The following is a 24964-nucleotide window of genomic DNA, read 5'->3' as shown; positions in this document are numbered from 1 at the left end:
GCAGAGACAGGGTCATTTGCACTCTGACACTTAAAGAGAGATATTAAGCTGGAGGCATGCTATTAAAACTTTTTAAAACTAGCAATACTGTAGAATCCACTAACAATAAAAAAATTAATGTATATTGCAAAAGTGTTCAAAGGACCAATCAATTATTTTTTTTTGTATTGAAATCTCCATTACAGAGGCAGTATACACCTTTGCAACATAAATGTGTTTTGCCTATTGTTTAATCAGGAATCTATAACATTTGTAAACTGGGCAAACTGTGAAACTGAAGCTATGCCAGCTATGCAATGTTTGGTACTTGCGAGCTAGATAAAGAGATTGTCAGCACAGCCTAAATCATCTCAATGGTGAGGCGGCCATAAATGGACCAATAAAAGCTGTCAGTGGTCTGAGTTGGCAGTTTATTGGCCTGTGTATGGGGCCCTAAAACAGGCCTACCCAACTGATATCTGGGCAAGAATCTGCCAGACGTTGTTTGGGCGAGTTTAAAAATCCTGGTGGGACGAAGAGCGCATGTCGATGTGGTGCTTGTTCTGATGGCTGTATCCCGGCTATGTGATCCAATCATTTGGCCTGTGAATTTTCCCTGATAAAAATAGGCACAGTAGGTGTTTGGCATTGGCCTATTTATTTATTTCATATACTCAAGTTGGACATGGGTGCATATTTTCCCTTTAAAATAGAGATATGCAACTCTCTGAACTGCCAAAAGTATGTCTTTTTTCTAAACACAGACATAATTTATTTCACAGATTGAAAGGGTACAGTGATACTCATCAAAACCATTTCCCAGCCCCCTTTAGGTTCACAGTGTATTAAATTTTGTTGACCTAAGGTGGGGTAATGGTCCTTGTAGGAGAGGCATACTATCATGCTTTCCTTAAAATATGCAGAATCAGGTAGTTCTGTGTAAAAAAAAAACTTTTTTTTTTGGAGGTTCAGATAGTGTTTATGCACCTTTTTACATAAACCCAACTGAATTAAGTCATGTCATACCGAGGGGTTCAGTTTTCTCAAACAAACTAATTTGGTAAAAAAGAAAAATATGTTCTAATTGTTTATATATTAATTAGTGTATTTGCACTGAAACAAGTATATGACTATGACACATGAGATGTTTTTTTCAGATGTCAGTCTATTTCAGTTGGTGAGGTACCCAAAACCATTTTAGATGCCTCCCACTTATATCAAAGGAAGCTGCACAACACTGCTAGTACAGTCAATTTAAGACCTAAAAATGTTCCAGTCTGTATTACTGACAATATTGACTACCTGTCAGTGTTCAGTGTAAGGCTGTTCCCATTGGAGTTAATGGAAAGTGGCAAGTATGGTTTCAGGTGCTTGTCCTCCAAAGAAAATATCCTATTCATCATCATCATCCATCAACCAGTGGTGTTTTCTCACCAACACATTGGCATGTAGTGTATTCTCCACTAGAAATTTTGAACAGGCAGAGAAGTGCCTAAACCTAGCTTGATGCCTGAAGTTCACCTTAATGACTACTAGTATTTTGGTGATAGGCTGTTTCCATTAAGCAAATGACAAGTTGCATAGTTAGGTTCAATTACTTTTTTGCTGACAAAGAATATACCAAATGAACCTAAGAAGCAATTCACCCAGAAATTAAAAACCTGACAATATACACTAAAATGTCTTGACTGCCGGTTGGAAGATGATAGCTATCCTCTTGTTAAATGATGTCAATGAAAAAAGATGGTGTCAGTCCCTCATAATTTTAATAGTACTACTAAGCCCATTTGGGCACCACCCATTTTGATTATTGGTAGTTGCAGTCAAAATGCACTTGATCACTGTGGGTCACCTCCCTTTTACAGCAATGAGAAGTGCCCTCTCCTGAACAGTCTGGTTTGTGCCTAGATTTATGGCACACAATGCATATCGCCTGGGAAGAGTCTATTAAAATTGCTGTGGTTATATATAAAGACTGTGCCATAACCACAATGAACTGTCTTAGAGGTAATTATTTTTCTATAGGAAAAAAGACTAAAAGCCATACAATGCATTCTTTGCCATTACCCAAGAGTAAAGCAGCTTGTTGAGTGCACAAAACATTTCAGACAATTTCAAAGTGTTTGCTTACCGTTTACCCCGGGCTGGTGCTCCTGTTAGAAGAAATCCACACCAGCCTGGGGAATCGCTGGGCCGACGCACGCGCAGTAGATGAAAAAGCCTACTTTTTTGTTTGGCTTTTCACTCTACTTTGCATGCGCAAGCACACAAAGACGGAAGAAGGAACAGGAGACGCTCGCTACAGGTACCCAGGGCTGGTGCGGTTTTCTCCTAACAGGGGCACCAGCACGGGGTAAAAGGAAAGCGATTTAAATCACTGGGGGTTGCCTAACATTTTGGCACCTACCAGTCACTTAGCCTTTGCTTCTCCTTTGAAGTCAATCGCAGGGTTTTGCTGCATTTTGCTTGCATTTGTTTCAGCAAATTTGTTTAGTTGCAAATTTTTCCCACAGTTTTGTGAACAAAATCGCTCATCACTAAATCAGTGCAATTTGATTTTCCACATATATTACAAGATTTCATTTCATGTTTGATTGAGTAAATATACGTAAATTAGGGGGGAAAAGTGCACTTTGTAGTATGACTCCAAGAATTGCTGTGGTGTACATTTCTGTAGACCATGCCTCATCTTGGAGGTGACTACCCTGTAATTCAGAGATTTCTGTATAAAGAGTTCCTGGATAAGGGAGCCTATACCTGTAAAACCACATGTGCCTCCAAAAGGCTTTGCTCTAAAAGATTAACCCCACTATACATTATACATGAATACATTATTGTATTCACTGACCCAGTGTGCAAAGTGCAATTTCCTGTGCAACCGCCATGTTTTTCCCCCACAATGCACTGTTATTCTCAGAATTGCAGCATCATTGTGGATGCGAATTGGCACAATTGCACCACGCCTCAGTTGCGGCAATTAATCAAAATGGATGCAACTGCACATGAGCTTAGTTGTAGAATATTTTTAAAGTCTGCCTGGTGTCAGCAACATGTGTGGCCTATCCCTTCAGTGCAATTGTGTTGTAAATAATGATGCAGGGTGCTGGAGGAATCCTGCAGCCTGGTCAGGAGGTGACTGTAACTGCAGGGGTCCAATGGGTCAATAAGCGCAGCAGCATCCGAATCAAAACGGAAGGGAGGAAGGACTGCATAACCCCCAGCACAACTATACGGAAGTGCAAAGTACCTTTAAAGGACAAGTCAATCAGATAATATTTTTTGCCAAATAAAAGCAAATTCTAAGCAACTTTGCAATATACATTCATCAAAAGTTTTTAATGGTTTTTGAGTTGTTTGTATATATAACTGCTATTAAAAGCAGTATTTATCTGTCCTTTTCTATTCTTTGTCCTGGTGGCTCTGACTTTTGAAACAATGTAACACAAAGCAGCAGACTGACAGATCTGTCTTGCTGGAGGAGACTGACCCTTTGCAATTTTTAATAAATTCATTTTGGTAAGTTGCTTAGAATTATGTTTTATTTTCTTAGGCAAAAACTTATTTTTGGGTTTGACATGTCCTTAAAGGAGAAGGAAAGGCAAAAACTAAGTAAGCTTTATCAGAAAGGTCTATGTAAATACAGCCATAAGCACTCACAGAAATGCTGCACTGACTTCTCTGTCAAAAGATTAGTGGGTTGATTCACAAAAGTGCGTTAAACCATGCGCTATTTATAGTGTGCGTTAAAAATTTTATTGCGTCTAAATTTTCGCGACAACGCACGATTCACTATAAGCATACTTGTGTACATTTACGCGCAATACTGCATGCAATATTTTAGTCGCGAAGACTATTTTCGTGCGTTTTTTGACGGTACATGCGCTAATCAACGCCCGCGTATAGTCGCCGCATATAAATAGTCGCCGCGTATAAATAGTCGAATATAAATAGTGCATATAAATAGTAGCATATAAATGGTAGCATATACATAGTGCATATAAATAGTAGCATATAAATGGTAGCATATAAATAGTAGCTGCACATAAATAGCAAGCCTTTGCAACAAATAGCCTTTGGTTCCTACTTACTTTACTTGTATGTAATGTATGTATGGCACACCTATTATTATGTGTGTAACTTATGTCCTCAAAGCTGTGGAGTACAACAACAAATTAGGCCAGTAAATGGGGAGGGGGGGGGCATTTAAGAAATATTTTGCCAAATACTTAGGGATCCGTTTACTAAAGTGGCTTAAATTTAGTGGCACATTTTAGACACAGAATAAATGCAAAATAGGTTATGGCCAGTTTATTAAAGGGGGACAAATATAATATTGCAATTTGATTGGCAGTTATCACACTCACCAGAAAATATGCTACGTACTAATTAATGCAAGCTTTACTATTCAGCAAAATGGCCTGAAGACAAAATAGTCGCAAGAATATTTGCCAAAATTTAACCCATATAGCATATTAATGCTGTTACTGATAAATGTAAGAGTGGAGAAACTACATGAAAGTATAGAGTACCATATGAATGAAGGCAAAATAATTAGACATTACTCAGTTCAAAAGTACAAAAATAACAACTTTTTTTTAAAAATGTTCAAAATTTAAAACTTAGGCCTTGCTGGCCTTGATTTCCCCCACATCCTGCTGCAGCTGGGCCAACTGGGCCTTGATGGTGTCCAGATCCTCCTGCATTGACCGAAGTGTGGGGTCAGTCCACCCAGGTGTTGTTTGGGTCCCCACATCTTCGGTCTGTCATGAGGGTCCCCCGTCTGCAGGAGGACCTGGTGCCCAGTCTTTGGCCTGAGGAGAGAACTCCAGGGCCGGGGTAGAGTTGTCCAGGGCCTGGGGAGAGTACAGGGCCTGGGGCGCTGGTGTAGCTGGGGGGGCCTCTGGAGCCTCGGGGGCCTCTGCAGCCGGGGGGGCCTCGGGGGCCTCTGGAGCCTGGGGGGCCTGGGGTTGATGAGGCGCTACATCCAGCTGAAGTTCTGTGAGACAGTATTGCAAGATGTTATTTAAATATATTATATATATATATATATATATATATATACAGTATATATGTATATATACATTCATACACAGAGGGCCACCATCATAAATAACGGGGCCCCTCACAACAACATTTTTTGGGCCCCCCTCCTCCCACGCCCCCAATGGCCCCTCCCCCTGTGAACCCTCACATCAATACAAAGGACACACAGACATTGTTAGCCAGGGCCCCCTAAAACATTCGTGGTCCTTCCCCAAATTACTCATACTATGCATACTACTGCTAAGTTTTATTTTTAACTGTCAGGCAAGTTTGGGAAGGCTAAGAAAGCTGCTATACTAAGTAAGGATAGTAATGATAAGATGGAAATCCAAGCAACTGGCAAGCTTTGGTAAATTCTGTTTTTCTGCCCCAATGTCCTGCTGAGGGTACCATATCTAATTATAATATATATATATATATATATATTTATTTAACGTATTCTTTGAAACCCTAACAAAGTACAATAATTGCCTTCCACTATTTCAGCGATTAAATCTGGACTCCTGTGCTTAATATCCAACCATATCCGCTGGAGAAGTCTGAGGTCCATTTGGAGGGCAAACCGATGTTCCAACCTCCGCATCAGCCTGCGGAGGATTGCCCTCTTCCTTTCATGGACCCCTACGATCCCCAGCGCCTGCCTGTCATTGGATTTGCGCAGGAGGTAGCGGCAGATGTAGCGCCTCTCCTCAGGTTGGAGCATTTTGGCTCTATGTGTCACTGCAGGCTCTGAGACAAAATGGCCGCAAGTCGCGCCTATCACGAGATTCTAACGGCGTCATGTCGTGACCGAATAGTCGCCAAAATATAACTTGTAATGTATTTGTGCGAATATTCGCCTCTATAGTAGCGAATATTATGGCGACTAAATATTCGCGACAAAATATGCGCCGCTATAGTACCATAATAATACCATTACTTTCGTAAAATTACTATATTAAAAATGACCATTTCCCTGCAAACTGGAGGCTGCATAACTCTAGGGCCGACACACACTTGAATAAATAACACTGATAAGTCCATATTTTATTGCCAAAAGCTCATGAACGGTATAATTACCGCGTGCCTCAAGTAGGTGTTAATTTTCGCATAGACTAATGTGATATTTAGCGCGTCTAAGTGTTTGTGAATCATGCGTTAGTATTCATTTCTGCGCGCAAATTAACGCATGCAATAGCGCGTAAATTAACGCATGCGATGTGCGACAACGCACGCGGTAATACTGTTGTGAATCGTGCGCTAATTGTCGCACTTTAGTGAATCGACCTTTGTTGTGTCTGTTTTCCTCTGCCAGAGACACCCAGCTCTTTGCTTTCTGCTCTTTCCTGCTCCCCCATCAAGAATGCTAAGAACTCCCCCCCCCTTAGGAATGTGGATCTGAGCCAATCAGCAGGAAGCTGACTCATAGTCTTACTAACTGAGAATGTTTACTTGGTCTCCGTGTCTGTGCAGGAGTGAGGCATTATGGGAACTTTCTTTACACAGCTCAGAGTTTTTTCTTCCTGTTTGGCTTCTGATCTTCTGAACAGGTGAAATATGGGGAGACTTAAGGGCACTATTGAGACAACTGAAGGTATGCCTGCAGCTTGAGATTAACTCTTTATTAGCCTTTCCTTCTCCTTTAAATGAAAGTGGTTGTAGGCGCAACTGACTGACGGAGAAAAGCACAAGATTGTGCATTTTGAAAGAATAAGTATTTATGTGATATTGATGTCTTTCTTTTAGCAAGCTTTATCTCCAAATAGCTATATAACATTGAATATTCTGTCACAGTGGTCAGAGACATTGCTACAGACTTCTAAATACTTAAGCAAAATGAATTAGTGAGATAAATTTGCCCTCATTGGCTCAAAAAAAATTAAAATAATGTAAACAATTAATTGTTCAACTGATTGCAAATGCCAGCATCAAACTATGGTCTTTGGATATTGAGGAGAAAATTGACTGTATGTGCTCCAAACCAAGGCAGTTGTCAATTTGTATTGTAAGGCAGCTAGGCTTTAATTCCTGAGTGAAGTTATTTAGATAACATGCTCCATGTGCCAGAAGTCCAAGTTTTTTTTCAGAATTTATTAAGAGTGGTATATGTAGTGTTTAGCAAGATAGTGTTGGGAACATTATTTTATTGTCATAAATATTATAGTGGGTTTTGTGCTAGCATAGGGTAGTGCTTTTCTCTTTATTTTTATGACTGTCTCATGTCCTTCATGTCATAATTAGTTGCGTAGAAACAATGGTTACTCTGAGTAATCTGGACTTTGATTTTTCCCCAAAACTCTACTGCCATTTGGTTGCAACAATTGATAATTTGCACCAATGTTGCACAAGTAGATAAAAAAAAAAATTAGTGGGAAAGTCTTAAATTCAATATATTTGTAAATGATCTCATATCTTTCTATAGGACTGTAGGTCTTACTTTATTACCATGAGGTAATTACTATTTATTATTTTTATCCTTTATTTCAATTTTATAGTGTTGACATGTCATGCACAACTTTACAGAGATTGTTTATCATTCACGTGAGTTCTTGCAACAGCAGTGCTTTCAACCTAAGATACATGTCACATTCACAAAAAACAGTAGGGTTATTTTCACAAGGAGCCAATTATCCTGTCTGTCTGTTTTTGGTAATAATTATCACTTTGGGAAAAGAGTGAATGTAAAATAATTGGCCATAGATTGTAGAAAACACACAGCACAGACCACTGCAAATATTTCAGCAATGCTACGGAGCAAGCATTACAGATATGAAATTGAAGTTACAGCATGCTCTACTGCAGTTTACTTGTTAATCTGACAATTGGTTTAGCCACTATTTTATTAGCGAATGCAGTTTATTTAAAAAATATTTTTTTGTGATATTACTTCACATGTGCCTACCACATGAGTGCAAGCCATCTGTTTAGCTGCATAGTGTGAAGCGCATTCTGGGTGCTGGCATGCAAATAAACATAGAAGGAACTGTAGTCTGCTGCTACCATAGCAACACCACAACACATTGCTTTAAAGGCATGCTTGGCACAGATAAAATAAACTGGCTGGTAATTACTAAATGTGTCTAATTCTGATTTAATAAAAACTAGTACAGCATTAGTTTAGTTATAATGAATCAAAATCACTTCATGCCTCTGTAAATTACTTAAATCCTTTAATGTTACCTAAAAAAGACTTTCATGTATATTGTGTAATTAGGGTTACCACCTGGCCAGTAAAAAAGTAGCTTTATGCCTATAATTTAAAAAGGGAAGAAACACAGAAACATAGGAAGGCCAGTATTTTCTTCCAGAAAAAGGTGTCAGTAATCAAATCTTTTCTAAGAAGGAAGGGGCTGATTCATCAAAGTACGAGTTTAAATCCCGAACTGGGTAAAATTTGGATTAGATATAACAATTTCTGCTGATCGCAAATATCACGAAAATGCTTACGAAAAAATCGTATTAGTCACAATAATATCGTATTGGCAATCCGAAAGTCACAAAATTTTCGTATCCGAGCGATCGTAAACGGTGGGAAAACTTTTCTGACTTTGATCCTTCTGTGCATGTTTTTGGAAGCGTCCCATAAGACTTAATGGCACTCTGCAGCTCCAACCTGGCCCAAGGAAAGTCACGATATCGAAGCTTGAATGAATCAGAAACTTTCGTACTTGGCGTGACAATACGATTTTGTTGCACAAATTTTGTCGCAAAGTACAAAAAAGTCACGCAAATATACGAAAAAGTCGTAGAAAATACGCACAGTACAAACAAATACAAATTTTTTTTATTTCATACCTGTCGTATAATGTTAGCTCAATGGCACTCAAAAAAGTCACGCAAAGTACGAAAAAGTCGCACAAATATACGAAAAGGTCGCAGAAAATACGCAAATATGAATTTTTGGTATTTTGTACCTGTCGTACTTTAATAAATCAGCCCTATAATGTTAGCTCAGAATTTACTTTGGCATTTCTGTGTAAGATTTGTTAGCATACATATCACAAGTCACAGTAGATTAATAGCACCATTGATCAAACCATCATGTTTTTGGATATTAACATGGCAACACAATTGTCATCAGTAACATGATGGTAACTATGATAGACCTGCCTGTTTAATTACTGATTAAGCCAGCTTTGTTGCAGGGAGAGTGTTGCATGGGCAGGTTTCAGAAACTATAAGGGTTATATAATAAATGGTCTCAAATTTGCTAGTTGTCTAGTAACCCATAGAAACCAATCAGCAGGTAGAATTTACTGGTCAGCTGTCTGAACAAACATCTGATTTGTTGCTATGGGTTACAAGATGTGGGTAAACTTAATAACATTGTGGCCGGAAGTGGGGTTTGCTGACAATGGTGAAATATCTCAATAGACCTATTAAGCTGTTAATAGACCTACTAAGCAGTATATATGCTGTTTGCAATATCTAATACTGTTTTAGTACTTCTTTTTCATTATAACTATTAGGTGCTGAATGCTTCCTGTTTATAGTTTGTTCCATACAGTGCCTGTGCCTCTACAAGTATGGGCTGCATTGCAATGCTAGTAAAGGGGTTGTATTTCCTGTTTTATACATGGGGGGAAACTTTGCCTGACTTGAATGGCCATTTGATTCTCCTCAGGCTAATGCCCCACCGTGGGTGACTAATCTCCCTGAAATGCCTTTCCACAGGCAACAAAGTGAATTGCTGCTGAAAAGGCATACACTTCCTTTTCTGAAGTTGTGCAAAGCTGCCTTCCAAGTGACCTCGGAAAAATTAAGCAACATGTATGCCTTTCCACCAGCAATTCACTTTTTTGCCAGTGGAAAGGCATTTTGGAGAGGTAAGTTGTCCGCAGTAGCAGAGTTTTTGTATGGGCGACTAATTTCTCCGTGGAGCATTAGTTTGAGCAATAAAAAGTAACAAATGCAGATATTTACTCTTCTTCTACTGACTGCTTACAAAGAAGAACCTTAGAATACACCTTTATAAGGGAAACACACAAGCTGTAGAGCTCTTCTACAAGGGGGTATGAGACACAAGGTGTGGGGTGAAATGTGAATGGTCTCTGCATTTCTTGGGGCCTGTGTGTGCCACATAATTTGAGTAATAAAATTAATGGGGTTTTTTTTGTTGTCAAAAAAATATGGCAGGGGTCTTCTGTATAACAGTTCTGTAAAATGGAAACTTTGAGTTGCTTTTCATAAATTTTAAAAGCCAAAAAATAGTTTGGTTTGATCTGCCTGCAAAGATTAACCTTTTTTTGTGACATAGTTACATAATGAACTTTGGTTGAAAAAAAAAAAAATGGATCACGTTCAGCCCAAAATGAACCCTTTTTCACATGGATCACATGTGGCACATTTCTGGGCTTTTTTGGCCAAGGCAATTAACAGCTTAAAATGCTCCCTAATTAGTTCAGTGGCAATAACATAAAGTTGCAGGTGCAGGTCAGACAACAATATTTGCTGGAAAACATGCCTATCATCATCTCAGTCTCATCTCTCAGTTCTGGCTATAATTATCTAAATACATAATCAAAACCCTTGTGATTTTACTCTGAGAGGTTGCTGCATGGGATAGTGTATTGACACTGAGTGACCTGTCTGCCTGAAAAAAGTAATCTGTGAACTAATGACCAGCTGCTTAACTTCCAAACTAAATATTTATCAACTTGTTGGACTCTCAAGGCTCAAAATTATAACAAATTGTCTTGTTCTATGGTATGGTTGAATAACCAAATGTAAAAAAATGTATGTATGTATTGTGCCCGTATCACACAATTGAAAGTACTAATGTACTAGAATTTGCACATTAGTGACTTTTAGTCCCTATCTGCCTTTCACTTGTCATGTTAATACCGCCCCAAATCAATGAATATCATTCTGGAGCTCTTGCATAATAAAGCACACAGCAGCCTGCTCTGTTACTTCTGTTGAAAATAACATCCAGCAGGATGTTTGTGATGTTTCCTACACAGCCACCCACTGGCTAAATCAAGGGAAAACAAAGCCACTGACAGTGGGAATAATTGCTACGCACAGAGTAGGTTTGGATACATACAGTATATGTGGTCTTCAAGATGTATAATTCTACAAGTCTTTTTTCTCTTTATTATTTAAAACAAGGAAGGCCCAATTACTTGGATGGTGTTGGTATGCTGTTAAGTGCAGTATGTAGCAGTGATAAAGAAATTAACTTATCAAAATAATATATTATGTTCAACATTGCTATGTTTCTTCTACCACACACTAACTACTGTCATCAAAAAAGTCATCTCAAGCACATTTCCAGTGTAGGGCCTTTATTTTACGTGTGTCCTGTTTGGGGTATTAGCACTGTAAAGGCCTTTAACACACCATTTAACACAGAACCATTCTTTGCTATACTGATATTTTATTTTTAAAGACTTTAAATGCTTTTACAGCAGATAAAAATACAGCAATGGGTTTTTATTATTAATTATTGGACAGAACATGCAGTTGGCTTTCCGTAAAGAACAACAGATAAATACCAATTTCTCTTATTTTAAAGTACAGAGTAGGACTTGTGATATATAATCTAAACTGAAGAAATAGCTAACCAAAATAAAAAAATGACTGCCTGTACACGATAGTGATGCTTTAGGCTCAACCATAGTCCCTTTCTAAAGCTTAAGATAGAAAAAAGTAAACATTCAGTAAGGAATATTGAAATATGTCAGCAGCTACAGACTACAGTGCAGCGTTACAATGCTCAGAAATTCTATTTTATATAAACAGGTATCATGTTTATCCAGAATGCTCAGAATGATAAGGGAACTTTCTGTAATTTGGATCTCCTTACCTTACATCTACTAAAAAATAATTTAAACATTAATTAAACCCAATAGGATAGACTTGCCTCCAGTAAGGTTAAATATAACTTAGGTGGAATCAAGTACAAGGTACTGTTTAATTATCACAGAGAAAAAGCATATAGTTTTTTAAAAATGTTAATTTTTGGATTAAAATGGAGTCTATGGGAGATGGCCTTTCTGTAATTCAAAGTTTTCTGAATAACAAATAAGTGTATAGTGACCTTCATATAATAAATATGATCCCTTTTTATAGCGAAGCAACCTAATGTTAGAGAGTGATTACTGTTAGAGAGTGATTAGTGATCAAGGGATCAACAGCAACATATTGCAGTCTTACTAAAATACTTACTTGTATCTTACTTAAAAATGACAAGTAATATACAGCTGATATAGCTTTGGTTCTTATTGACTTGACTTTCTCATACTTTATATACCACATCCCATGAATACATTTTTAGTCTGTAATAATCAATATATAGATAGTACAGTTACTGTATATGTTTAAGTGTGTTTAAGTATGTAATTAAGTGTTGATGTAAAAAAAATGCTTTTAACAGCCTGTTGGCTCCTAAATCTAACCCACTTCACCTGCTGCACTAATGGTACTTGTACCCCTGCTGATGTTATTGAGGTTCACCAGTCAGGCATAAAATGCTACTAGTCAGAATGGAAAAGGTTGCTAGCCTACCCAGTGATAAATAGGGAAACATCACAAATTTCTTGTATCCATTGTACATTTTGAGATGGTGGTTTTACAGCCTAATTAATCATGGTTCTATAATTAAATTTACCTCATTAAAGTCACAACTGAACTGCTAAGGCAGGAAGTTCCACTAAAGTAAGGGTCCTGTGTTTCCACAGTGAACAAATCCTTTCATTATGACATTAAGAGATCCATATTAAAAAGCTGTTGTGTCCTCCTCACGCAGGGAAAGCACCAGAGAATCAGAAAGCACTGTTTTCAAGAAAAATAAATGTTAAAAAGAAAAGTACTTATTATTCACTAAGATGTGTAATGATGGCATTCTTGGAAATGTGTATTAGAGTCATTGGCAGCATGCATCTGTATCAGTTTTAAACCTTCATAAGATTTAATTCACAATTCCTTATATCTACTTTATTATTTGTAACAGTAGGAATTGTTATAAGAAAGAGTTTATTATTCACACCAAAAAAAGAAACCAGCCTGCATTACATTGGCTGCATTATATTTTTAATATATAAGGTTTATGAAAGGGAACACAGGGTACAAAGTGCAAAAAAACAGGAGCACTCTGCCTTCCTGGCTAAATGAATTGCTGCAGGTCTCTCCATTCCATTTTGGAGTGCAGAAACCTGCAGCTGGCCCATGAATACAGCACTGCACTGTATTTATAAAGGGCAAGATAGGGAAGCCACATAGGAATCTCCCCTGCTGCCCATCCCATCCTAAATTGCAAAACATTTGGACATGCAAGGTGCTCACTGTATAAACATTGTACTCTTACACTCAAAATTGTTGGAATGGGGATTGCATCATTTAGCACAGGAGTTAAAATTACATATTCACCACATTTAGGATTATTGTAGCTCTAGGGTTCCCCTATGCCTATAGACACACTTTTTTGGGATTCACCATAGATCGGGTAGGTCCAATTGCAAATTTTGAGTTGTGATGAGAGCTATCAACTGTTTGATGATTGCCACTCAGGGAGGTTCATCACTAGACTATTCTATATCAGATCTAAAACAGATTTTACAGTTTAGCAATGTTAACCAGCTTGTGTTCTTTCTGGTACATTTACTCTTCCAATGAGTGCAACTGTTTGACTATTATAAGTAAAGATTTAGCTTTTGTTATTTTGTAGTTTTGCTAACTCAAATGATTTATAATTAAACTTATAGTAAACTATAAATAAACCAGGTTAACTTCAGATCCTAACACACTGTTGCCCTGCACTGGTAAAACTGGGGTGTTTGCTTCAGGAACACTACTATAGTTTATATAAATAAGCTGCTATGTAGTCGTGGGGGCAGCCATTGAAGCTGGAAAAAAGGAGAAAAGGCACAGGTTATATAGCAGCTAACAGATAAACCCTGTAGAATACAATGGTGTCTTATCTGTTAGCTGCTATATAACCTGTGCCTTTTCTTCTTTTGAATGGCTGCCCCCATGGCTACACACCAGGGTTTATATAAACTCTAGTAATGTTTCTGAAGCAAACACACAAAACTTTTACCAGTGCAGGTCAGCAGTACATTATAGTTTAATTTCTTTAACATATATACATGTTTTGGTGTTACTGTTCCTTTAAAGCTTCATATAGGCCACATGTGGTGATGATCTCAAACTGGCAATTATAGGCCTGTAAATTTGACTTCTGTAGTGGCCAATTTCCTTTAAAGTTTGATCACATTCAGAATTAGGATGCATTCCAGCTCCTGTAAAACTACAAAATAGATAACAGGTAATCCTTCTCTATTTCAACCTATAATATGCCAGTGCCTATATTCTGCAATAATCAGCATGACTTTATCACGTCAAACAAATTATTAATGATGTAGTATTTAGAACATTAATTGGATAACAGTAAATGTAATCCACTTGAGTTTTGCTAAAACTTTCCTACACAGGAGCATAAATGTTTGCTTTCTAAAGTAAAAGGACAAGGGGGCAAGCGCAAGATGAAGCCTAAGCGCTTGTGGGGGCAGGCTCTGTGTGTATTTTACCACAGGCACTGTGTGTATTTACCAGTTAGCATAGACATGTTTGCAACTAAATTTCTTAGCTGCCACTTGTTTGTGTACATTCAGTTACATGGGTTTAAGAACAATAGGGAGAGATTAATAGCACCCGCTAAAGAGGCAAATTAATTTACAGGTATAGGACCCGTTATCCAGAATGCTCGGGGACCAAGGGTATTCTGGATAAGGGGTCTTTCGGTAATTTGGATCTCCATACCTTAAGTCTACTAAAAAATCAATAAAATATTAATTAAACCCAAAAGGATTGTTTTGCATCCAATACGGATTATTTATAACTAAGTTGGAATCACTTACAAGGTACTATTTTATTACTACAGAGAAAAAGGAAATTAAATTTAAAATTCTGAATTAATTGATTAAAATTGAGTCTATGGGAGACAGGCTTTCTGTAATTCAGAGCTTTCTGGATAAAGTGTTTCCGGATAAGGGATCCCATGCCTGTATTATGCTTGTGTTGATTTTTTTGGAAACCAGATGAAATATATTTCCCCTGGGACCCATTTACTAACATTTGTATATAGTTTTTTTTTAAGAATTTGTGTTTTTTTTGTGCCAAAAATCAATTTTGTGGTGAAAAAAAATGCAAATTTTTCACAATTTATTATGCGTCAAAACCACAAAAAAACACTAATACAAAACTTTGCCATCTAAAATCTGTTATGTAGAAATCAATGGGAGTTGTCTTGTGTTTTTAGAGATTTTCGTTTTTTTTTCTCTTTGTAAGTCTATAAAGATTCGTAGGAAAACAAAACAAAAAAACAAAACAAAAATTGTGTGGTTATCATGTCCTTATTGTTCCGCAATTTAATTTGTTCGTGATTCTTCAATTTGGATCTTTTAATAAATAACTAGACATTCATGGTTTTAATGGAAATCAGTTTATTTGTGGTTTCAAAAACATAAAACCACAAAAATCAGAGTGTTGATAAATTTGACTACTCGCTGTGGTCTAAGGTTATAGCCTTACAGCACTGCCTTGTGTAAAAACTACAAAGAGCAGAACTGACAGCTAGAAAAGGCAAACAGCTATTATTTGGTGACAGTCATATCTCTTAAAATGATGCATTTCTTGGTTATAATGTTTAATCTCTGGTATGTGCAGAAAGATTGCAAAAACATAACTCACCAAGGACCTTCACTTACAGAAGAGCATCAATCGAAATTAGACAAATGAAAGAAGAATAATATAAGTTGCATAATATGTAATAGTGAAGTTGGCCAGTGCTTACACTGATAAGTGTGGTAATGGTTTACTTCCCTCTGATATAAAAATACATGTTGTGTAAGGAATAATGTACCTTCTTTTGTTTAATGCTGAATAACATGTTGATATATATAACAATATGCAAGCAATGCATTACAATACAAATAACAGGTTGCACTATTATGTGATTATCAAACGAAGAGTCCAGCAGCTAGAACATTTACAACTTTTGTAGGTTTCTTTCTGTTAGGGAGATTAGTTGCCGCGTGACATATCTCCCTTGTCGCGAGCGAATAATCTCCCCGAAATGCCATCCCACCGGCTAGAATGAAAATCGCCGGTGGGATGGCATACACAGCGTCGAAATCACCAAAGTTTCCACTCAAGGCAACTTTGGCGATATAGGCAAATCGCTGCGCCATGTATGCCATACCACCGGCGACATAGACGGAGGGTGACTTTTTTGTTTGGGGAGGCTAAAGATGGGCCATACACAGACTGACCTACAGCTAATGTGAGACTTAGTGGATTTGCTGCTGGTGTAAAAAATTAACCTCCCAGCTATCTCTTGCGGTTCCCACTGACACCCAGGGATTCTGTGCAAAAGTGTGGGTGGGAGTGCTTTTTTAACCCTAAAATGCTTAGGATGTAAAAGTATTCATACGTGCACTTCTGTTAGGGGTTCTCCATCCATTTGTGTTAAGATCAGTTAGCTTAAAGGGGTAGGTCACCTTTAAATTAACTTTTAATATAATGTAGACATTGATATTCTGAGACAATTTGCAGTTGGTCCTCTTTTATTTTTAATGGTTTTTCAGTTATTTAGCTTTTTGTTTAGCAGCTCTCCATTTGGTATTTCAGCAGCTATCTGGTTGCTAGGGTCTTATTTATACTAGCAGCCAGGTAGTGGTTTAAACAAGAGATGGGAATATGAATAGTTAAGGGGCCTGCATGGAAAAATAAGTAATAAAAAATTACAATAATAATAAAATTGTAGCCTCACAGAGCAATACTTTTTGGCTGCCGGGGTCAGTGACCCCCATTTGAAAGCTGGAAAGAGGCAGAAAGAGAAAGGCAAATTTCTCAAGAACTATAAAAAAATGAATTAGGAAGACCAATTGCAAAGTTGCTAGGAATGGGCCATTCTATAACATACTAAATGTTAACTTAAAAGTGAACCTCCCCTTTATATGTGTTTAAGTTAGTTTTATAGAGAGAGAGACAGTGGGTACTGACATCCCAGGCACATTATATATAGTGAGACGCAGTCTGTATTTACAAAACCAGCATATTACATGCCATGAGAAGTAGTGGGTACGGATGGCAGATATTCTGGCCCTGGCACTATAACACTGGCACCAATACACAACATTGGCCCCACTGTAACTAGAAATGAACAAAACAATGACAAAAGTAAAAAAACAAAATAGTAACTGCAAAAAATAACAGGTAAAGTTACAGTTTGTAACTCTCAGGTAAAGTTACAGCTGCAGATTCTTCTTTTCAGTCTTCATTTCTGCACTACCTTCAGTTTGCAAAATCTCACGAACCCTGTGCGCATCTGTGCTTTGATTGGTCAATTGTACTGTCTGTCAAGAAAGCTGTGCTCTGATTGGAGAATCCACAAGAAGAAAGATCCAGTCGGAGCACAGCAAAATCGGCTTGCAAGTACAGGAGGTTTCCAGGACAGTGCAGAAACGGAGTGAGGTTTTTTTTGTTTAGTTTTGTTTTTTTAAGGTGCCAAGCAGGTTTGGGTAGGCTTAGCCTCCCCTAGCCTTATTGAAAATCCACCTATGACCGGCGATTTACATCGTGGGACAGCGACTAATCTCCCCATCTGTCACAGCCCTTAGAGAAGTTATCTAAACATCCTCATTCACACTGAAAGCTACAGACATGCAAGAAACTGACTGTTCAAGCTATATTGAATCTGGGGAATTTATATTTTACTTGTTTTTACTGTCTTACCCTTGTGGCGGTCTTACCTGTAGTGGACTGCCTGGTTGCTGCAGTGTTAAGCATGATTCAGGCACTAACGTCCTAGCAAGAACTGCTGTTATCTCTGGGATAGAACTCTGAATAGGTGTGACTCTGGATAAGCATCTATGGAATGGTTGGTAGTTAAGGGGGAGACATCTCCAGGCACCCAGGCCAACAGACATTAAGGAGCAGATTTTTCAAAATGTGAGTTTAGAGCATGATACATAAAATCGTACCCGCATTCTATCCATTCCTATGGGATTTTTAGAAGCATATTTCTCAAATGGTGAGTTCTAACTTTTACCCATTGATAAATACACTTTTAAAAATCCCATAGAAATGAATAAAAAGTGGGTGAATTTTTCTGTAATGATCTCACATCTTAATGAATATGCCACTAAGGTGCAGATTTACTAAAACTCTATAATTTCTTATTTTTTTAAAATTCGAATAAACTCATTTAAAAAAAAAAAAAACAGATATTGAAGTCAGTGCGAGAAAAACTGTAACTTTTTCAAATTAAAAAGAGTTGTTGCCCCAGACCCCTACTTCATCGTCACACAAAAAACAGATTTGCTATAATGGATGGTCTACTACCACTTAGTTGCCACCTACTTGTATTTTGTTATAGGGGTTATATACCATAATTTTTTACAATGCACTAAACCATGTAAAATAATGTAAAATAGAAGTAAGTGCTTTTATTTTAATACCTTTGGGTTCAAATATGTCCATAACAGATTGAAAACTGTGCTCTACCCAGACCTTATGCCAGCTTCCGGTTTAGACTCTGGTGGCTGGGGCAGTGAATATGCATAGGGTGGGTGGGGCTTAGCAATGTCACAGGCAGTCATTCCTGCTCTAATCGCTATATTACATAGTGTTGATTCAACATTACTTTAGACCAGGGGTCGGGAACCTTTTTGGCCACATATATTAAAATGTAATTCTGTGAGAGCCATACAATATGTTTGGCCGCGGATGCTGTGGGGCAAGGTAGGGTGGGTGCCAAGGATGCCGGATACGATGCAGAGGAGGTAATGGCCTGCGCTCGGTGGATAGAAGACGTGTTCTAAGGCTTAGAACACGTCTTCTATCCGCCGAGCGCAGGCCACGCCCCCTGTTATTTTTTTTTTATTAAAGATTTGGCAGCGAGCCAGATGCAGCCATCTAAAGAGTCACATCTGGCTTCCGAGCCATAGCTTCCCTACCCCTGCTTTAGACTATGCAAAATGAGAGCATAGTGTGTTGAAATAATTACATTTATTCATAGCAATGGTCTGGACCTGCTGCATTTCTTGCCTTAGCTGTTTCCAAAGACTTCAAAAGAAAAAAGCACCTAATTTTAGTTTTTCTGTTGTTGTCTATGGAAGATCCATAAACAATAAAGTAGTTCCTACTTATCTGTGCAAATGCAAACATGCAGAGTAAGGGCTCTGGCACACGGCGAGATTAGTCGCCCGCAACAAATCTCCCTGTTCGCGGGCGACTAATCTCCCCGAATTGCCATCCCACCGGCGAAAATGTAAGTCACCGGTGGGATGGCACACGCTGTGCAGGCAATTTCGGCAAATCACCGAAGTTGCCTCGCGAAAAATTTTCGGCGATTTGCCGCGATCGCGACTTACATTTTCACCGGTGGGAGATTAGTCGCCCGTGACAAGGGAGATTTGTCGCGGGCGTCTAATCTTCCCGTGTGCCAGAGCCCTAAGAGTGTTCTGCACACACAATGAATGTGGCCCTCTTACTATGCTAACTATCTATAATACTACTGCTTTAGTAATGAAGAAGAATGGAGAGGAAAGTGCTGACAGCTTGCGCTGACAAATGTCTTTTCTTTGTTAACAGGAAGGTAAAGACTTAATTTCTTTGTCAGTTTTCTGGCGCAGAAGTAACGATGTACAACTGAAGCTCCAGCATTGACTACAAGCAACTCCACAGGCTTCTAGCTGCACACAGTACTCATATGAATCATAAGGTGCTTCTTCTACCTACATAGAAAGACATGATGCTTTTCATGCCAGTACTAATGCAGAATGGACGGCTGCACTGATATATGAACTTTTTTTTGAAAACTTTCTTCTAATCTTTCCAACTTTGCTTCCTGTCAGATGGCACTTAAGGCCTGCACATTTGTTTTCAATAGGGAAGAGCACAGGCACAAATCACAAAGGGCATTTGGCACCAAATAGAGCACTGTGCAGGGCACCACTCTTTTTAAATTAGGTAATTACATTTCAATATGCTGATTATGTTTTTTTTAGCCAAAAGCTTTAGCCTTGCTGATGCAAAAAGTGTTAAAGCAGATGTGGTTTTAGTCATAATCACAAAAATGTGCTTGCTTGGCAGAGGCAATAATTTTTTCAATGCTAGTATATCACATGTACTCTGATGGGTCAAATATTCATTGTCGTCAGAAATTACCCACAAGCAGTCCTTTTTAGTAAGGCAACTGGGATTTACAGCAAATTTATCAAAGGGCCCCCACAACTTTCAGCAGCTGAACTAACTTCATAAATCATTTTAAAATTGCTTATTAATTATAGACCCCCTGGGCCCTCTTTACTCCTGGGCCAATTTATTGGAGGCACTTTACTGGAGGAGTATAGAAGCATTGCCCTTCTTTTTAAGTTGTCTGTCAGGTAATCAGTAGTGATAAGTGAATCTGTCCCTTTTCGCTTCGCCCAAAAATTTGCAAAACAACAGCAAAATTCGATTTTTTTTTTTGTCGCCTGCCCCCATTTTTACACGACCGCACCCTTTTTTATGCATCCACGGGCATTTCTTATGTGTGCCGAATTTTTCAGTGGTAAATTTCCTCGGAAGTTTAGCGAAACAATTTGTCAATGGCGAAATGAGGAAATTCGCTGCAAATCTATGTCTGGCGAAAAAAATTCACTCATCACTAGTTTTGGGTTGATACTGGGAATTTTTCACCAGCAATGAAGTGAAATGGCTGTCAGTGGAATAATACAGTTTTATAGCTAGAGGGACCCAGGTTGGGCATCTCTGCATTACATAAAATGCTTGTCTCTTGCTGTTTCTGTTGTTAAACTGCAACTCCTACCATTCCCCTAATTCCATAATTTTTTCTGCTTAATTGCGCTTGTGATTGATGCATAAAAAGACATGCATATATTTGGTATTAAACTAGATACGAATTACAACTTTTTGAAAGTCAGGTTTTTCAATGCTTTAAGTTAAAATTACCTTTGCACCCCACTATGGAAACCTTGGAATTACCATTATGTTTAAGATGGAGGTAGCCCTAGGGTTCTATAATATCAGTTGGCACGCCTCTGCACTATTCAGCAGAAGAGGCAGGACAGATGCAATGGTGCTTGTTGCAACTATACTGAGGTGCAAAAAGTGTGAAGGAATGCAAGTACTTTTAATGAATAGCATCAATAAGGATAACATTTTATACATTTTAGCGTCATTGCACTTGTTGCTGAGTTTGTAAATTACTCCTATGAAGTTAGTTGGAGTCTATCTTGGCATCTTCAGTACTCCTAGGGAGTGATTAAAAAGTTACGGCTTTGCATGAGTACAAATTGGGCTGCTATAGATTTTTAGCTGCTAGGTTATACACTTCCAGTGACCTGCCTTAGTGACCTGCTTCAGATCCTGGAGGACTGAATCTGGTATAAACTGATTTTTTGTTGGAAAAACACTGAAGATAAATTATGTATTTACTATTGCTTAGAAGAATTTTCTACCTGAAAGCAGCTTCGTTTTTTATAGCAGAAATGACAGAGTGTACTGCTTGCAGTGTAAAGATCTGTCTTTGTATGTGTTGTATACATGAGCCACATGAATGCACACATGCTATGGATTTAGCAGGAATGTTGCTAAATAACTTGTATACATGTAATTTGGATCCCCTGTAGGTTTTCAATGTAGTGGGGGGATTTTTTTATGAGTATAGCTTCTGGTGCTGGTTTGAATTCAAATTGTCATTTTAAAAACAAATTGGGCTTAAAATGGTCTTACATTTCATCTTGTAGGGTCTAGTATGGATGATTATGCTTTTGTATTATTCTTATTGGTAAAGTTTAGCCCTTTGTGTCTTCCTTTACATAAACCCTTTAACATAACCTAATATTGTATGTTGTACATGGTTTTGCCTTTCTTCATGCATAAACACAGGTAAACTAAATAAATCAATGTCTTCTGTAACTATAAGGCTGTCTTCCCTAAACTGTATATTCCTAGGTAAGCAAAAATGGCACATATAAACCCATAAATTTGCATCTTTTATCCACTGGATTCCTACAGGGACATTCATATTTGCAGAGTTATTTTAATCTGCTGTCTATTTTCCTTCCTTCATTGCATTAAAATTCCCAGATAATGTGAAAAGTGAACCTTGGTATCATGAAGGCAGTTCCGTCTGTGCCCGTCTGTTCTGTGTCTTTTTGTAACCCTCTACATAGCTACTTTTTTTTATACAAAATATATATTTTTGATTACTTGTATCTGCCTATGCCCTTATATCTAAGTAATATCTACATAATAAAGGATAAAGGATTTTGTTACTGCTTTTTGTCTGATTGAAGATCATTTATTAAGATTTTGTGCTTGTCACTTCATGTTCCTGTATTCCTGACAATGCATTCATGTATTAATGGTGCCATAAAAAAAATTTCACTGATGTATAAGGCACCTGTAATGGGTTGACAGTGTGGGAGAAGCCACAAGTAGGCATATGCTAAATAGTCAGTAATTCTGTGCCAAGTGTATATGGCATAGAACAATGATTAATGCTGCAGTTCATGCAGTAAGAAATGGTTGGATGCTGGGTAGAATGCAATTTAATAAGTTACCTTGTAGTAACTTTGCTCCCGTGCTTGTTTTTGGAGCATGGGAGCAGTGTACCTGAAAGAAGCCACGCAAGCACAGGGAGAACATAAATAATCCTGGCACAGAATTAACCCCTGCAAGGCATCAAAAATAAGACACAGTGATGTTTACGTGTCTAACTACTACAGTGGTTCCTAACCAAAATTATATTCTTTGGTCACAAACAAAGTGCAAGTTGTAGGTTAATTAATAAAGAGGATTTATAGGGGTTGGATAACATTAACATGGTAGTAACATTATCACAGACAAGAGCAAACTATGATTATGAGCAATGGATAAATGGAATGTTGTAAAAATAGTCCTCTATGAATATTCCTATGGGAAACAAATACCTGTATATAAAGAAAGAAACTTCTGTGGTTAAATAGGAATGTTAGCAAATATACGGGGGGAAGGTCAGTGTAAGGTTTACTGGGCAGATGGGATAGCAGCATCTTTAAATAATTATAAGGGAGCCAAAAGGACATATTTAAAAAACCTACAAGCAAAATGCCAAGGCAAGAAAAAAAACAAATCATAAAACACTGTTGAGCTAAAAAAGTTAAAGTAAAATAAAATAAGGTCAGTGCACAAAATCTGAGCTTTGCTTAGGGAGGGAAAAAAGAGACTGTTTATTGAACACAAAGCTTATTTGGTTTTTGCACCTAGGAGTCTAGAATGCTTAGCTTCCATATTGTTGCTCTGAAGATTATAATTTAAAGGAACATTAACACCAAAAAATGAAAGAGCTTTACAGTAATAAAAATATAATGCACTGTTGCCCTGCACTGGTAAAACTGGTGTGTTTGCTACAGTAACACTACTATAATTTATATAATAAGCTGCTGTGTAGCCGCGGGGGCAGCCATTCAAGCTGGAAAAAAGGAGAAAAGGCACAGGTTACATAACAGATAACAGATAAGTTCTGTAGAATACAATAGTGTTTTATCTGTTATCTGCTATGTGCCTGTGCCTTTTCTCCTTTGAATGGCTGCCTCCATGGCTACATAGCAGCTTATTTATATACATTATAGTAGACTTTCTGAAGTAAACACACAACTTTTACCAGTGCAGGGCAGCAGCACATTATATTTTAGTTACTTTTATACACTTTCATTTTTTGGTGTTACTGTTCCTTTAAATATGGTTCCAACAATATTAGAACCATAATAGTAACACTTGTGTTTACTAAGAATGGAGATAAATATCACCGGTGATGTTGCTTTTATTTCTAACTTGCTTTGCTTTTATTTCTAACTTGTAGGTGACTGTTCAAATCTTATTACTGATTGGTTGCTATGGGCAACATCACCTGAGATATTTATCTCCAATCTTAGTCAACCCGCCATTAGCCACACTGCATGTGTATTTTGTAGGTACAGGTATGGGATCCCTTATCCGGAAACCCATTATCCAGAAAGCTCCGAATTACAGAAAGCCCGTCTCCCATAGACTCCATTTTAATAAAATAATATGGACCTTTAAAACTGATTTCCTTTTTCTCTATAGTAATAAAACAGTACTTTGTAATTGATCCCAACTAAGATATACATAATCCTTATTGGATGCAAAATAATCCTATTGGGTTTATTTTTTTAGAAGACTTAAGGTTTGGAGATCCAAATTACAGAAAGATCCCTTATTCAGAATACCCTTGGTCCCGAGCATTCTGGATAACGGGTCCTATACCTGTATCTAGTTAAATGAATGATTTTCCTCTCTTATACCCTAAAGCCAAACACCTATACAATACATATGCTGCATGGGTAAATAGTGATGTATTTCAGATGTGCCGCTTAAAAGAAAAACTTTAATTTTTTTAACCCACCCAAATTTCTAATACTTAAACTCACCATAACCTCAGTTCCACTGATCATAGTAAACGTATACTCCGCACCACCAGGCGACGTAACCCTCCTGCAACTAATTATGGGTAAAATAGCCTTTATAGGAGACTACCCCACAGTATGGATGGGGGATTTTAACGCAGTCCCTGATCCAAACTTAGACCGCATGTGCCCAAACAAAAACGATACTGCTGCTCTGAAGGACTGGCTTTGGGTGTCCAACCTCATGGAGGTCTGGAGGTGGTCACACCACCCGACAATTCTCAGTGCCATTCAGCCTCCACCGACTCTCTCTCACGAATTGACCTGGCCTTAACCCCCCCCCGAATCCTACAACTGGTAGATTCCATAACCTATACTACCAGAATCTGCTCAGACCATGCACCACTACAGATGGACCTAAGGGTCCCGGGCGGGGGGGAGAGAGCCAGTGGAGACTACCACCCAGATGGATCCAGCACAAATTTGTTCAGGAAGGATTTGGTAGGCAATTTAAAGGTTACTGGGAAACTTACCTAGGCTCA

The 24964-nt window shown here is 38.0% G+C and overlaps 1 protein-coding gene across 1 annotated transcript in view; it reads left to right on the top strand.

Annotated features, from left to right (window-relative positions):
• cxcl12 (C-X-C motif chemokine ligand 12) overlaps nt 1-22289 on the top strand; it is a 48546-nt gene extending 26257 nt beyond the window's left edge. Inside the window, exon 4 of the mRNA NM_001015764.1 lies at nt 19600-22289. Coding sequence (NP_001015764.1) covers nt 19600-19615 — 16 coding nt within the window. The 3' untranslated portion in view covers nt 19616-22289. The remainder of the gene's footprint in view (nt 1-19599) is intronic.
• The last annotated feature ends 2675 nt before the right edge of the window (nt 22290-24964 follow it).

The sequence above is a fragment of the Xenopus tropicalis genome, chromosome 7 (genome assembly GCF_000004195.4).
Source record: "Xenopus tropicalis strain Nigerian chromosome 7, UCB_Xtro_10.0, whole genome shotgun sequence".
Classification (NCBI taxonomy): Eukaryota; Metazoa; Chordata; class Amphibia; order Anura; family Pipidae; genus Xenopus; species Xenopus tropicalis.
The sequence above is the reverse complement of the archived record's forward strand: the minus strand, read 5'-3'. Positions and strand labels throughout refer to the sequence as shown.